At 39.6% G+C, this 15,166-nt stretch overlaps 1 protein-coding gene across 1 annotated transcript; it reads right to left on the bottom strand.

Moving 5' to 3' along the window:
• Positions 1–1,173: 1,173 nt before the first annotated feature.
• Positions 1,174–8,763, bottom strand: ufsp2 (ufm1-specific peptidase 2). The gene is made up of 12 exons (XM_050044605.1): positions 8,649–8,763; positions 8,365–8,455; positions 7,224–7,407; positions 7,059–7,125; positions 5,733–5,887; positions 5,399–5,591; positions 3,971–4,117; positions 3,677–3,841; positions 3,455–3,579; positions 3,279–3,355; positions 2,009–2,133; positions 1,174–1,902 (listed from the first exon to the last, which is right to left on the bottom strand). Exons 1-12 carry the CDS (start codon positions 8,649–8,651, stop codon positions 1,816–1,818), a joined length of 1,419 nt encoding a protein of 472 aa, XP_049900562.1. The 5' UTR covers positions 8,652–8,763; the 3' UTR covers positions 1,174–1,815.
• Between the last annotated feature and the right edge of the window lie 6,403 nt (positions 8,764–15,166).

The following is a 15,166-nucleotide window of genomic DNA, read 5'->3' as shown; positions in this document are numbered from 1 at the left end:
TATATATATATATATATATATATATATATATATATATATATATATATATATATATATATATATATATATATACATATATATATATGTATAGTAAGTTAGTAAAGTGTGTTTGGTGAGTCAGCTACTATCATAGTGTTTGTTTGAGCTCATACTTTTTTCCTACAAAGTGGATTTCATTTATTATTTTTCATATTTAGCAGCTTGTCAGCACCATTACTTTACAGAGAAACACATTACCCTGCAGTAATTCATCTTTGTCAGCTAGAGGTTTAAATTACTTAAAAATATCAAGAATCACAACTGGTAGAGGAACAGACAAGAGGTCATTTAGTTTTTCCTTTGGGAATCTATTATGCCAAAGTAACTGCTCCCCCTAGTGCATTCCCATTAACAAGAAAGGGGATTATCTGAAGGCGCGTCCCCTGACATTACAATTTGTCACGCTTTTTCTCTTAATAACATTGTTAGACCTAGAAGTGACACACACTAATGAAATGCCGATGTCCTTGGGACAATAGGAATCGGGTGAATCTATCGTATAAACCTGTGTCTGGTCACTGTCATAGAATTTACATGCCAATGCAGGAGGGGTAGAAATGGGGACTGAATGAGGGGGGCTATTTCTGTGGCAGTCCCATAGTTACACAATCGGCCCATGGAGAAGAAATCACAAAGAGTGACAACACGTTTCTGCAAAATGAACCGTCCAGTCTAAGCTATAAAGACTTTTAAGAAAATTAAAATTTTATGATGCCTACTGGTGAGAAGAGAAAAACATCAATTCAACTCTGACAACTAACTGGTTTTGAAAACTCAATTACAGGGAGTGATTGTTTTCCAATAATGGGCTGTGTCAGACAGGCTGCATTCAGGAGCAGCTTCTTAGTTCTCAGAGTAGGACCAAGAGTGCCTGAGGGTCCTTTAAATGTTTCCAGGGGGTCCACAGCTAAATAAGGATTAGTGTAATTTCTGTATTCACTGGCAAATTTATATATTTCAGAATGCATAAAAATGAGTATACATTTCTGTTTACAAATTAACACAAAAGACTAATCCTTCAATGTAGGTGTTAATGAATGTTGGGGGCTTGTATTATATGGTTGTCTGTAAAGGGGGTGAAACTAACAATTATTCTGTATCCGTAAAATGTCGGAAAATAGTGAAAAAGGCCCATTATAATTTCCCCAAACCCAAGGTGATGTCTTTATTTTTCTTGTTTCATCTGAACAACAGTCTAAAACCAGAAAACATTCAAATTACTATCATATATGACAAAGAAAAGTATGAAATCCTCATACTTTGTGAGGCTAGAATCAGATAATATTTGGCCTTTTTTGCTTAAAAAATATCCAAAGTTTCAGCTCTAGTCTGTAACTTTACAAAATTTGAAAAAGGAACAAAGTCATATTGAGGGGAAATATACTGTACAGTTTAATCATTTGTAAAATCAGCCAGTGAAAATAAAACTCTGTTGACCTTGATGCATTGTATTCCTGAATGAAAGGAGCCCATTTAGTATAAATATTTAACCAACCTTTGTCATATTAAATAATGGAGAGTACGTTAAGTACAGAACATGACATGACCAATTTCTCTTTTCAGTACCAAACTATATCCAACTGTATTTGTGCCTGTGTTGCTAAGACAATGGTTCATGAAGGAGTAAATTATAATAAAATTAACATAATTACAAAAATTACTCATATTTGCAATGTCGGACACATTTCCATAAAACAGACAGGTTATTATGTCACTGCTAAGTTTTGCAGATGCTTTACCAATGTCTCTGATGTCTGTCGGACAGGCTGTGAGAGCTCAGATGACCTTTGGCCTCTGAGGCAGACACAGATTATAATACGCAGTTTGATCCCAAAACTCTGGTCCTTTCCAGCCACACCAGCCCTGTGAAAGATAATACACAAACCACAACATTCAACACAATGCAGTATGTGAAAACATGTACTTTACAGAGAGAAATGCAGCCACTGCAGATGCTTCTAACAGTTACCTTGTCTGTGATAACCTGTAAGTCCTCTGCTCCTGTGTAATGTGGATCGAGGATGAGATAGCGGATCTGCCCGGTGGTCTCACTCCATGCCACACCGAGAATAGTGTGAGCTAAAACTCCCCCTCCTGCAACAGGAAACAGTGACATGAGAAGATTGCGTGCGTTCATCTTAGGAAAAACCTTTACTAAGATTTGACTTAGGCTGTGTTTGTGTTTCTGTAAAGCCTCCCTTTACTAAATCAGCCATATATAATTTGCATTGAGGGGCCAAAGTGCTATAGTTTAGGTGTTATTATTGTTCATGTTAAAGATTCTGTACCACTATATGCACAAATGATGTGTAAGCTCTTTAAAAAGGGACAGTTCACCCCAAAATCAAAAACAGATTTTCTTACTTTAACATGTTCTGCTTTGCCTAGGTGCAGACCTTGGAATGTGCATCTACTGCTACGTAGCTCACCTAGCACCACTGAGCTGCTAACTTTCCAGCTCAGCCAAGTAGGATGCCATTAATATTTACATCTCTTGCCGTCACAAGTATGAGCCTCTCGTCCATGAGTAGATGCATGCTTCCTTCTGCACGGTGATTCAGTGGTAAGTGTAGTTCGGTAGCAAGAAAATAGTGGGTGTGCTCATGGCTGTGACGATGCTTCAGAGAAAAAATGATACCAGCAACCCCCTGCTGGCTGCTCTTACTCAGTTGTGATATCATAATGTATTGTACTCCGCAATTTAGGGCCAAATCACAATATTAAATGACTGTTGTGTTTGTATCAGCCATATGATCAAAGTAGGCGTACACGCTGCTTTTGCTGCATGAATTGAGAGGGGCATCTGGCATATGCGCCAGGTGGGACGCCTTTTAAGTGATGTGCAGACTCTGCTTACTTGGTGCACCACAGGTGTACCCCAGTATTGTATTGGTGCTGACCTAGTTTGTACATGAAACTCTTCACAACAAGGTCTGTGGATTTTCTTGAGAGACATAACTGTTGCGTTTTTAAAATGTATTTTGTTCGGTGCTTTAAGCACCACAAGTCAAGTACCATCTTGTTACATTATATCTGAGAGAAGGCAGACATCTCTACGGCTGATATCTCCAACACTGAGCAGCTCACACCAAAATAATCTAGTTTGGTAAAAAACACCAGAGGCAAAAGGAAAAATATGTATTTTTGATTTGGGGTTGAACTGTCTCTTTACATTTAATTAAAAGGCCTAAATGATTAGTTTAGGAACAGTTCTGAAATAGTTGAGACATCCAGCTTACCAATCATGATGGGAGTCCCCTCAGTGAGGAAGTGGTTGGCCAGTTCTCTGCCTTTGGATGCCAACTCAGACCCTTGACTAAAGAGTCCAAACATTTATCATCAGTTGAATCCAAACAATACGAACATACAAAACATCATCACCCAAGGTGCTATCCATAGGTGTCACACAACACACCTCACAAACATGATCTTGGAAGTGACCCCAAGCAGCTGGTTCAGAACAGCTGACACCTCAATGGATCCGATCCACTGGCGTGATCCAACAAAGGAGGCCTGTTTGTCTCCAACATCCACTAAAGCCTGGAAGGTGAGAGCCCATTTAAACCAGCCATTTGGACATTTTTATTGTATTGTGATAGCAATGCAGTGTATTGTATTTACAGGACCACGACTGTACCTGTTGGATCTCCTTGTGAGGGGGCACTGCCCGCTCTACGTAGCCTTGCTGCTGGAACCACGAGCAGATGGTCTGGAGGGAGCGATAAGCACAGCCCCAGCCATTGTCATCCATATGGTCTTGCATGTAGTGGTGATAGCTGTAGATTCCCTGGACCAAATACACCTTAAGAAGAGATAACACACACGAGAAAAGATAAATCAAGGTTACTCTTCCTTGCAGAGTGAGTTTCATTATCCATCTTCAAAAGAGGAGATAAAGTGTGACAGATTTTAATTTGCTGATTAGTCACACCTTTCCATTGTCCAGCGTGGGATGTGTGAGGACCAGATGAGGATTTCGGAGGTAGCCGTCTTTGTAGGGCTCATTGGGAAAGTGGTAAGCGTTGGCTCTTCTAAAATAGGGCCAGCCATCGGGTAGCTCAAACTGTTGATGCAGTTCCTATATAGACAGAGATTTTGTATACAATCAAATGTAAAAATAAAAAAAAACAATTCTGAAAAATACAATAAAAGTTCATTAAATGACTAGACAAAAATTATAATTATAAATATTAGGTATAAATCATCATTATAAAATCATTATCAGTGCAAGTCTCAATATGTGTGTCGCCATTAAATCAGACCGAATATGCCAGCTTAAGAAGGTGTGTTTTCAGGCGGGATTTGAGAGTGGAAAGGGAGTCAATATTGCAAATATCGTGGGGGGGAGAGCTCCGGGGGCGAGGGGCAGAGCGGCTGAAGGCTCTACAACCCATGGTAGTCAAGCAGGCCGATGGTGATGTGAGTTGGATTGCAGAAGAAGATCTAAGAGTGCAAGACGGTTTGTAGATATGAAGGAGTTCAGACAGGTAGGAAGGGGCTGGATTATGACAGGCCTTAAAGGTGAGAAGCAGAATCTTGAAATCAATGGGAAGCCAGTGAAGTTGCTGGATGGGGGGCATGTGCAAAATGCATTTTAACCACCTAAAAAAAGTCCCACCCAAAACATCTATAACAGTTGAAGTGGACGCTATATTGAGAGTATTTTCACTGCTTTAACTTTCCGTCTGTTCCAACAGGGAAGCCATTAACGGCTGAAGTTCAACATTTACACTCTTGTCAAAGCCACCAGACTCCATTGACAAAAACAGTAACTTTGGTTCGCTGAACACAGAAGCTATTGATCTACCACTGCCTGGATCAGTTTGTTAGTTTGTGTTATTGTGAGACTTTGGTGAATCCAAACTAACCCCTTTAAATGCCAAAGTCACAATAACACACAAAAAAATGATCTGATTGAGGCAGCAACAGAACAGGAGCGCCTGTGTTCGGCAATGTTAAATTACTTTTTTTCTCAATGGAGTCTGGCTTTGAAGAAAGTGATAATACAGCTTCAGTTCCCCGTTTGAAATCGCTGTCTGCAGCAAGGTAAAGCTGTGAAAATACTTGCTTCTGTGTCAGTACTCCTGCTTGCTTCTCAAAACTTGGGGCATGCCATCTAATCCATGTAATACACTGACTATGGATAAGTACCTCATGCAACCACACTTAAAACACAATAAAGATTTCTATGCTTTTAACTCAGACAGTGCTTCATGCAAGTACAATGGGCCTGTTGGATAAATGTAGAATACGTCCTTTGAGCAATTAGAATTATGACAAAGTAACAGCTTCAACATCAGGAGAACATATTTTCTGTCTGTTTTGATTTTAAAGACTCTCTGTGGACCGTGGTTCGTACCTTGCGCTGTGTCTCTAGTTGGCTGTCAGGCACTCCTGTTGGGTAAACCACAGTCACCAGTCCTTTTGGCTCTGGAAGGAGGAAGTGGAGCGGCTCAGGTACCAGCAGTGTGGTCCCCTTCATGTATTGCAGGGTCACTTTCTCCATCTCATTCAGCTGATTAGTTAGCGCCTCCAGCAGGCGTTCGAAGGCACTGCAACACCAGAACAAAAATCTCTCACAGTGAGCAGAGCAAGTCATGGAAGTGGCTGGTGGTGAGTTCAGGTTTACTGACACTGATGCAGAGAGGTTTGGGTGTTTGGTCAGTTATATTTAATTTTTAGGTAAGACATACTCTTTGATCGTGTCATCGCTGGTGGTCCGAACGACACAGTCCATGGGAAGAGTTGTAGACAGGAAGTGGGATTTCTGGACTGTTCTGCTGAGGATCGGGGCTGGAAGAGGGCCCTTCCTTGTCGCCTCTGTCATCAGGCGAAGGTTAATGACACTCTGAAAGACAAGTGTGAATTTATGAGCATAAGCACACACAAACATGAGAACCAAAACAAGACATAGGTGAACTTCTGTGACAGTAACCTGAGTATCTTTAGGTTCTGGACTGTTGGTCAGACAAAACATTTGAAGACACCTTGAACCTTGTGAAACTGTGACAGTTTTTCTTCTCTTTTCTCTGACATTGTATGAACTAAATAATTAATCTGCAGTGTAGGATACAATGAATGAACATATGGCACATAATAAACACTTTCATGAGCCCCTGATCTTACCTCACAAAGGCTGGTGCTAGGGATTGTGGATTCAAATCTCACAAATGACCTAGTAGTGTACCCTAAGTACATTAGACATTCTGTGCTGTGATAACATTTTTACAAAAGAAAACTGAATATTTGTGTGTTTCTGTTGATCAGATGAAACAAAGAAGATGTGAAGGTGTCGCCTTGAGCTCTGGGAGACTGTAAGGGGTAGTTTTCACTTTTTTCAGACGTCTTACAAACCTCGCCCTCAGTTGACTAAGAAAATAGCCGGACTCATTGCACATTTAGAAAACAAAAACAGGCTGTCAAAACTATCAATAGATCAGCACTTTCCCAGTAGTTATCCAATTTTTAAAATGCTACAATCTCCATTAGTTATACATTTGATAGTGTCTGAAGTACCAAAGCTATAAAAAGAACAATCAACAATCAGATTTTTACCCCAAGGCTGCACCAATACAACAACGGAGAAGAAAATCAACTGCTCCTGAACCTGTGGCTGTTTTGGCATTCTCTCCGGCAACAAAGCCACAATGTGACTGGAGGGGTGTGTACACTGTACAGTTACGATTTCCTGTACTAGCACATTGTGCATGTTGTTACAAAATATCATTACAATTATGTGTGCCTAAGGCATTTTTGCTATGGTGTCATAAGAGATGTTGAGTATCATTTTTCTTTAGTAGTCTGGTATTGTGACAGCCCTAATACAAAATGCTGCTAAGATGCTATGTATCTATATATATGTGCTATATATCTTGTGGCTCACATGGGGGAAAATTAAAAAAAAAAGAAAAGAAAAAGTGTTCTGCAGTGTTACACAACTTGGTATTCCCCTATCTGTGCAGTTCATGTTGGAAAAACCTCAACGTTAACCCATCTCCATAAACACAAGATGTACATACCACTCCTGAACTTTTTTTGAGTTTCTTTTTTGCAGATCTCTTGCCAGTGCTCTCTTGGTCATCTGTCCTGAAATAAATACAATTCTCAATTACAATGCAGCCAAACAATCAAAAAAAGCCGAGGGTTCCCTACAAGACAGAAAAGATTTGAAAAAGTGAACTTACTGTATCCATTGCTGTAGATCTTCACACAGCGTGTCAGGAGTTATTTCTTCAGGTGTTGCATAAACACCTCTGTTTGGCCAAATGAAAACAGGACTGTCACAAACTGTCACAACACAGGATTCAGATTTCACCTGAGAGTGAAGCGCCTCAAATGTTTTCGAGATGACTTTGTGCATGAGCGGAGCTGAAAGAAGACAGAGAGACGACATTAGATGTTAAACAACTACTGCACTGCTAACACAATCTATTTTATACCCTGCTGGTATCATTCTTGCTGCCATGTGTATTGTTATACATCTTATCATTCAGTCAATCTTAAGACCCAAAAGGAAACAGGTGCACATCCTTTAATGTGGCATGGCACTTTACTGACATTAATTTATCTTTACCTAATAAGTCCCACTAGAATCTTAACATCAGCATTTTGCCTTTCTCTTGTCTGCTGTCTTTTCTACCTGTTTCTTCTATACCTGCTTGTTTCTGTTGTGTGCATATAAGACAATCACCGGTTCTGTGGCTACCAGTGAGGACACCGAAGTCCTTGGTTTCAGGGAAATTTACCATCTTGAGGAGGCATTTTCATAACACACATATATATTTCCCATTCAAGGGTTTTAAGCTTGATTCAGACATTTGTTTAAGACCAAAAACAATCAGAGTCAACCGTTTAAGTCCAAACATGTAAATAAAAATAATGGGATTTGACATTTTTAATGGGAACTTATATTCCTGGTATTGTGGGAAAGGCTTTGAGACAGCATTTACCTACTACATGTAGCAGGTAAATTACATTTGTATATTGTAGCAGTATTTATATAGTAAGTTTATACGGTATAATATGGAAGACACTTGTTTCAAGACTTGTTTTGCATCCCTAAAATCCTGACTATGGTCCTGCAGGTGCGTTGTTAGGAAAGTTACATATCTGGGTTGTGAATGCTTTCCTCTGATGTAGCCTATCTCCTTTTTACTAATAGATAAAGGGCACAGCAGCAAGGAAAGGGAACCCTGTGACCAAAGTATGCACTTAAATCATGCTGGTACAATTACACCGTTGCTGGGATCCCCTTAAACCTAATGGGATCCAACTTTGAGAACCACTACGTTCAAATATACTGAAGTAAAATGTCCGTGAACATACCATCTGTGCAGTCTAGCTGACATTTCAACTCCAGCCGGCCTCTGACACGAAGGATGGTCCCTGTGTCGGGGGACTGTGAGTCTGCAACAACCTGAGATAACACAAGAGAAGTAAATAAACCAGCTGATAGAGTTTATAACGAAGATAATTGTTGTGTTTTCATAGCCTGCCAACACGGAAGCGAGGAGCCGCAGCCAGTGTCCTGCTGGTTAAATGTAAAGGTGAAGCAGCTGAACAGAAAGACATATGAACGTTTGGTTGAGCTTACCCTTTAGTAAACTTACCATTGTGGAGCTCAGTCCAGTAAAACCACTCAGATACCTGCTGCTCTTCAGGCGCTGGAGGCTGACATGTCTGTTTTCAACGTGTCTCTGGCTGCTGCATTCTATTGGACCACACTGAGCCCGCCCACTTATGGTGCATTCATGGTAACTCGTAATTAGAAGCTTTTCTGTATAACACAGTGGGTCCAAACCATAAACCTTTTTGCCTGGTAAAATGAAAGTTATTTTTACTTCTCAGCTGAATTTCAGATGGATTTTTAAAAGGCCTGGTGAGCTAAAAGCCTCCAATATTTCACAAAAAAGTAAAAAACTATTAAATTATAAAACACAATTTTATGCATTGGGCTGGAAACCACAGGACTGAAGTTACAGCCAGTGGTGGAAGAACTATTATGATACTTTACTTCAGTAAAAGTAGAAATATATCTAATATTCTGTTACAAGTAAAACACATTCATTTAAAATCTTACTTGAGTAGAAGGACATAAGTATTATCAAAAAAAAAAAAAAAGTAGAAAAGTAAAATTACTCACGATGCAGCCAAAATGGGGCCTGTCATTGTTACATTATTTTATATTGTACATTACATATTGTTGATGTTATTGTTATTATTACATTTAAAATGCATGTTAATACTGAAGCAACTAGTAACTAACTAACTAACTAACTTACTTAATAACTATATATTTTGTTATTAGTTTGCCATCACTTTTATGTTGTCATTTTATTCTTTGTGTGTTAACTTTTTTGTTTCTGATAACACTGTGAAGTTTTAATGTAGTTTTTGGGTTTAGTTTGGTTTGGTTTGGTATGTCACCTCTTCCTGCAGTTTTTGTTGTTGTTGTTGTTGTTTTTTTTGTAATTTTGTGTCTTTGAAAATTGTGTAAAAATATAATTTTATCTAAAATATAACTATTGGTACATTATAAATGCAGTGGAGAAAAACTACAAGAAAAAATATAAAGTAGCATCAAATTAAATTAAAATACTCAACTTAAGTAACTCAGAATTGTACTTACTGTAAGCACATGACTTAAATAAATATACTTAGTTTCTTTCCACAACTGGTTGTAGCCTCGTTTTTGTCACGCTTTTCTGAGAAGAGTTGCATCACATTTTTTTTGTTTGTTTGTTTTCCTATTCTGCACTTTTGCTACTAAAACATACACATTATAGTTTAATCTCAATGACATTTAAACGTATATTTGGACATTCACTGGCTCATTTTCAGACTGTCAGTCTGTCACAAAACAACAACAAACAAACAAAAAGATGGGAATTGATGGGATTGAGAAGGATTCAAACATATAAAAAGAGCTGTGATAAAATTCTATGTTGTCATATTAACAGAGATGTAGAATGCACTGACTGAATAAATTCCCTGTAAGAGCAAATAACACGGAGACTCATCTTTCCTGATAGTTAAATACTCTAATGTGAGTTTTAGGAGATGTAGGGAGAGAAATAAACAATAAAAGCGCTTGAAAATGAGAACAGGTTACCTTCATTTGGGGTACAATGATAATTTTAAAATATCCTACTACAGGTGCCATAGCTACAAAATTTCTCTAGTCAATCACACTGCTCACTGCTAATGAGTGCACTATACAGTCTCTTAGTGATGCTGTTTATACAGTATTAAGTGTGTCTCTGCTGCTGGTTCAGCTTTACGCGGATTGAGTGATGCATACTATATCTAATTATTCCAGCATCAGTGCTCATGTCACCCTTCTTATGCAACACTTGACAACATGCATCAACATTCTTCACATTCCTATATTTTTTATCTTTTTCTGTTCAGCTATTTATATGGATTTTATATGTACTTTTTAACAAGGATAATAAATGCAAAGAGTGTATTAAGAGTCAGGAGTATTACATTAAACCCAGTTTCATGGTGCACTGCCTGTCTGCCTCAGGCTATTACATGGCAGCCATGCGTGCTGGGCCAGGGAGGGTGAGCAGACACAAGGTTAGAGATGCTGCATGTAGTCGTTATGCATGTAGAAGTAGGAGCTCTCTAACTGTTATGGCTCACAGCAAACATCAACACCCAAGAGTCTTTGAACTGAACAATAGCAAAACACAATCATCATCAAAGGCTGCACTTTTAGACAAATCAGATAGCAGCACATAATTAACTGCTTTTCGCCAAACAAAGGACCGTTTTTTGAGCTTATGAATTATGAGTTTACTCCTGCTGCAGTGTGGTATGGCAGCCGCACCAGAGAAGACCAGCGGACGCTGTAAGGGGTGGTGAAGGCCACTGGTGGATTATGAGACAGTGGGCCCTTGGGCACAGATATGCAAAAGGCCCCATCACCTTTGCTACATAAGAGCAAGACACTTTAGCCCTTTTTATATAGGAATTTCGCTGCACTACCCGATTTTGTTTTTATACTGCCAATGCTGAATGAAGACAGATTGGGCTTTCCTGCACATTTGCAGGAAAGCCCAATCTGTCTTCATTCAGCATTGGCAGTATAAAAACAAAATCGGGTAGTGCAGCGAAATGCCACCTGTCTACTTTTGTTCATACAGAATGCGCCTTTTTCTGGGCAATAGGGGGCGTGAGCAAGTAACAAAACGAGAAGCCGCGGCTGGTCAGTCCTTCGGCGATTCTTTCATAAGTCGGCCCGTCCTTCACCGTCCCCATCATTTGACGGTTAATGGCCTCTTCGTTTGCGAGGGCAAGGAGGGTGCGCAATTCCTTGTCTCCTCAGTTGTTCATCTTTACAGTGTCTGTCAGGTTTGCGTTTCCCTCTTGCTACTAGCTGCTCATTCCTGCTATCAGCTGTTTCCTGTTTATCCACCGCCAGTGGGTCGCACGTGCGGCGTCATCAACAGCTCCTCCCACAAGTCTTCAACAGCCCCTCCCGTGGCGGAAGGGTGCCTTGTTCTTTTTAAACTAAAAGGGTTCCGCCAATATGTCTGTCCTACGAGGCGGAATATTGGACACCTCGGATCAAGTCGCCAATCCGGCTCTGTGTGTCTAAACGCTCGCAGTTTGCCGGCAAAACGGCCCAACATTCGCCAAATATCTGGCAGTGTAAAAGGGGCTGCAGTCTTTCTGGCGATGTTGCCTCTTTTGTTGTTGTTATTTTGCATCTCTTAGTAGGTGTTTTGTGTCTCTTTGAGGTCATGTTCTTTGGTCATGTTTTGTTTTGTCCCTTTGTGTAGTTATTTGGTTTCACTTTGCAGTTTCTTTGCATCTCTTTGTGGTCATTTTGAGTCTCTTCCTGTTCGGAACCTGTAAATGTGAGTGACATTGTGCAGGTAAAGGCAAGGGGGGCCCTGACACCTCAGGCCCCTGGGCCTGTGCCTGGTTTAGTTTAGTTTAGTTTAGTTTAGTTTAGTTTAGAAGGGACAGTGCAAATTAATAAATACACATGGTATAAAAATGCCAGAATTAGCCAAAAGGCCAAGATGTTACACAAGGCTACCTAAAATGCAACGAAGCAAAAAAAAACCTGTATCATAAAAGACCCACACCACCCTGGACGCCGTCTGCTTGACCCCCTCCCCTCGGGAAGAAGGTACAGGACAATAAAAAGTAGAACAAACACACTCAAATACAGCTTATTTCCGAGAACTGTAACCTGAAACACACACACACACACACACACACACACACACACACACACACACACTCTTGCGTCATATTCCTCAGTTTTTGGCACATACCACACTATTTTACTTTTTTATTTGATTTTATTTGTTGAACTTTTACGCACGCTACTGAAGAGCTGCCATATGGATCTGTTCTGTCATGAATATCTGTAAATGAAACGACCTGCTGAAACGAGTTCACGTCACAGCCCTGTTACCCTCACTGAGTTCAAACCTACAACTTACAAAGTCAAATAAAGCACATGCCCGGAAGCAGAGTTGAAAATGAGGTTAGCTTTAGGTCAGTCGTGTTTTGTTCCAACATTGCTCCTGGATAAAATCATTAAGGGTTTGTTAAGAGCACTGGGAGCTGAAATGGCCTATCTCATTCAGGCGGCCAAAATCAATCGTCCGAATGTAGCAGGTTGTCAGTTAAAATGTGAATAAACACACTCAAACATGCCCACTGCAAATGGCTGGTTTGTAGTGTTAGCACTTAGCATACAGACGAGATGGCTGCACTGTATAGTACCTTCACTTACACAACATTTTTGGATATAACCATTATTTTTAGAAACCTGGAAAAGACAGCATGAGTTCGTCTGATGGACCGGTTTTGGCCCAAAGATCCACTATTAAATCTACTAGAGAGCATAAGTGCAACATTACCAAGGAAGATTTACTGTTAGTATCTATTAAAGGGGCTTTATGTGCCTAAATGTTGCAATCTGCCTGAAAAAAGTTCCTCCTTGTTAAACTGAGTGCAGTTGAGTATATACATTGTGACTGTCTGAAGTCACGGCTGATGAGTTCCTGTGGACTGAGTGTGCCGGGCTTGATTTGTGATGAGATTAGCTATCTCCCTCCGTGTATCATAAACAGAGTATTAGGATCTTTGGACGAGTGTGTGCAGGGACTGAGTATATGGCAGGCACTATGGAAACTCACAGGAGAAATGCACATTCATCATACAGACATATAAGCAAAGTTTATATTTGGATTCATTTGGTTATGTAACATCCGAGGAGAAAAGAAACTGTTATATTGCTTACAGTCTCAGTCCAACTCATAAACTCAACACTGGTGGTTGCTGAAGACATCTGGGATCATGTTGTGCTCACGAGCTACGCTTATAAAACAAGTTTCTGCTGGTCTCTGCATATATGTGCACGTCTCTCACAGCTAAAACAAGAATTGAGTTCATGCCAGTCTGATTATTTGTCTACATCAGACAATGCAAATGTATATATACTTCTGTCAATGGGAACTGTGGTTATCCAGTTTTGGTGCACATTAAGTCCTTGTATAAATGGAAGGATCATCTTTCTCCATGATTTCATAATCTCAAAACTGGACTGTCACCAAAAATGTACTCAGCACTGTCAGGTGTTTTTAAGGTTGAAGGTTGCCATTTTTGGTGACATCATTCAACAACAATGCTACTTGTACTTTTTAAAAAAAAAAAATTATCAACAATAGTGCAGGACAAGTGATTACCAGGGAGACACATACGAGACAGGACAAGGAAAGAGAGAAGGAATATTGGACAGATTCTTCAGCATGCCCACTGTTGGTGTTGAATTAATTACATTTTGATGTCGTCTTCTCTACAAATAGCAGCATAATTAACCATAAAAAGTGGAACAGGGCGTCCCGTGGAAATATCTTGATGTAACATACATGTCTTTTGCCTCGGGATATAAAATGACCTTAGCTTCACACCACTGGTCTCCTACTGAGGCATGAGCGCTGGATGGTGGTCGTCTATCATCCCCTATCGTTAACTGGTTCACCTCTGGGACAGCACAATATCTATACATAAGCCTCATACAAATAAATCATACTCCAGGATATATACCAACCTATCAACACACCCACAGCCACCTAACCATAAAACAAAACACTTATCCAAAGATCTTGTCCCTAAAGGAGTACGTAGAAGTAAAACTTATGTCCCTACTCCTTTCTTACTCTTTTAACTCATATATTCTTTCAACAAATTCCCATGTTTAGTTTCAACTAATGTACAACTACTCCCAGTCTATTTGCCAACCATTAAATAAATAAGTAACAAACCCAGTTTATTTACAGTCCAAGTACCACTTAGTGTTACAAAATGAATATGCACTCCCCTAACACAACCTTTCCTCATCTAGATAAATAGATAAATATATTTTTTTTAATTTATATTTGTGCTTCGTTGCAACTCATCACGCAGCCACAAGTCCACCCCATACACTGAAATGCACAGCCGCTTCTTAGTTGTACAAACACATTGTTTTCTTAAATCATAACCCCCCTCCCTGTCACAAAGCATTTTTTGAATGTTGCCCGGAAGTGAATTATTTCTCGCTTTAAACATGATTATTGCAGTTTTAAATTGGACCAGATCAAAAAATGTCAATGCATGTGACTTTAAAAACAGTGTGTTGTTGTGTTCCCTGTATCCAACATTGTGTACTGTCTTGATTGTTCTCTTTTGAAGGATGTTTAATGGTTGTAAGTTGCTTTTGTAAGTGTTGCCCCAAACTTCCAAACAGTAAGTCAAATATAGCAGTACAAATGTTGAATACAGAATGTGCAGTGATTTATGGTCCAGTATGTGTTTTGCATGCTTAATAGTTACAATGAAGATTCAGATTTAGCTTACAATGTGTGTGCTGATAATACTTGTGTACTTTCACTTTAAGATATTATAAGATTTTACGTCTTCCACAGCTGCCTGTTTCCATAGAGCAGAAAAGCTGCCAGACTTTCTTTTCTTTCTTCTCTTCTTTCTTCTTTTTTGTTCATGCAAGAGCTTTTTTTGCTTCCTTGCAGCCCTGGATGAGAGCTGCCTCCTCCTTCCCCACACCTTGATGTTCAGACTACAACAACACAGTCAGCCATAAGCGACCTCTAACAGCAAC

Source organism: Epinephelus moara, chromosome 5 (genome assembly GCF_006386435.1).
Source record: "Epinephelus moara isolate mb chromosome 5, YSFRI_EMoa_1.0, whole genome shotgun sequence".
Taxonomy (NCBI): Eukaryota; Metazoa; Chordata; class Actinopteri; order Perciformes; family Serranidae; genus Epinephelus; species Epinephelus moara.
The sequence above is the reverse complement of the archived record's forward strand: the minus strand, read 5'-3'. Positions and strand labels throughout refer to the sequence as shown.

Bases quoted from the DNA above. Each gene is read 5' to 3' on its own strand.
- ufsp2 (XM_050044605.1), bottom strand. The intron at 7,408-8,364 runs GTATGTTCACGG...GTCTTCTTTCAG, and splicing joins TCAGCTAGACTGCACAGATG to CTCCGCTCATGCACAAAGTC. The intron at 2,134-3,278 runs GTAAGCTGGATG...TTCCTGTTGCAG, and splicing joins GGGGACTCCCATCATGATTG to GAGGGGGAGTTTTAGCTCAC.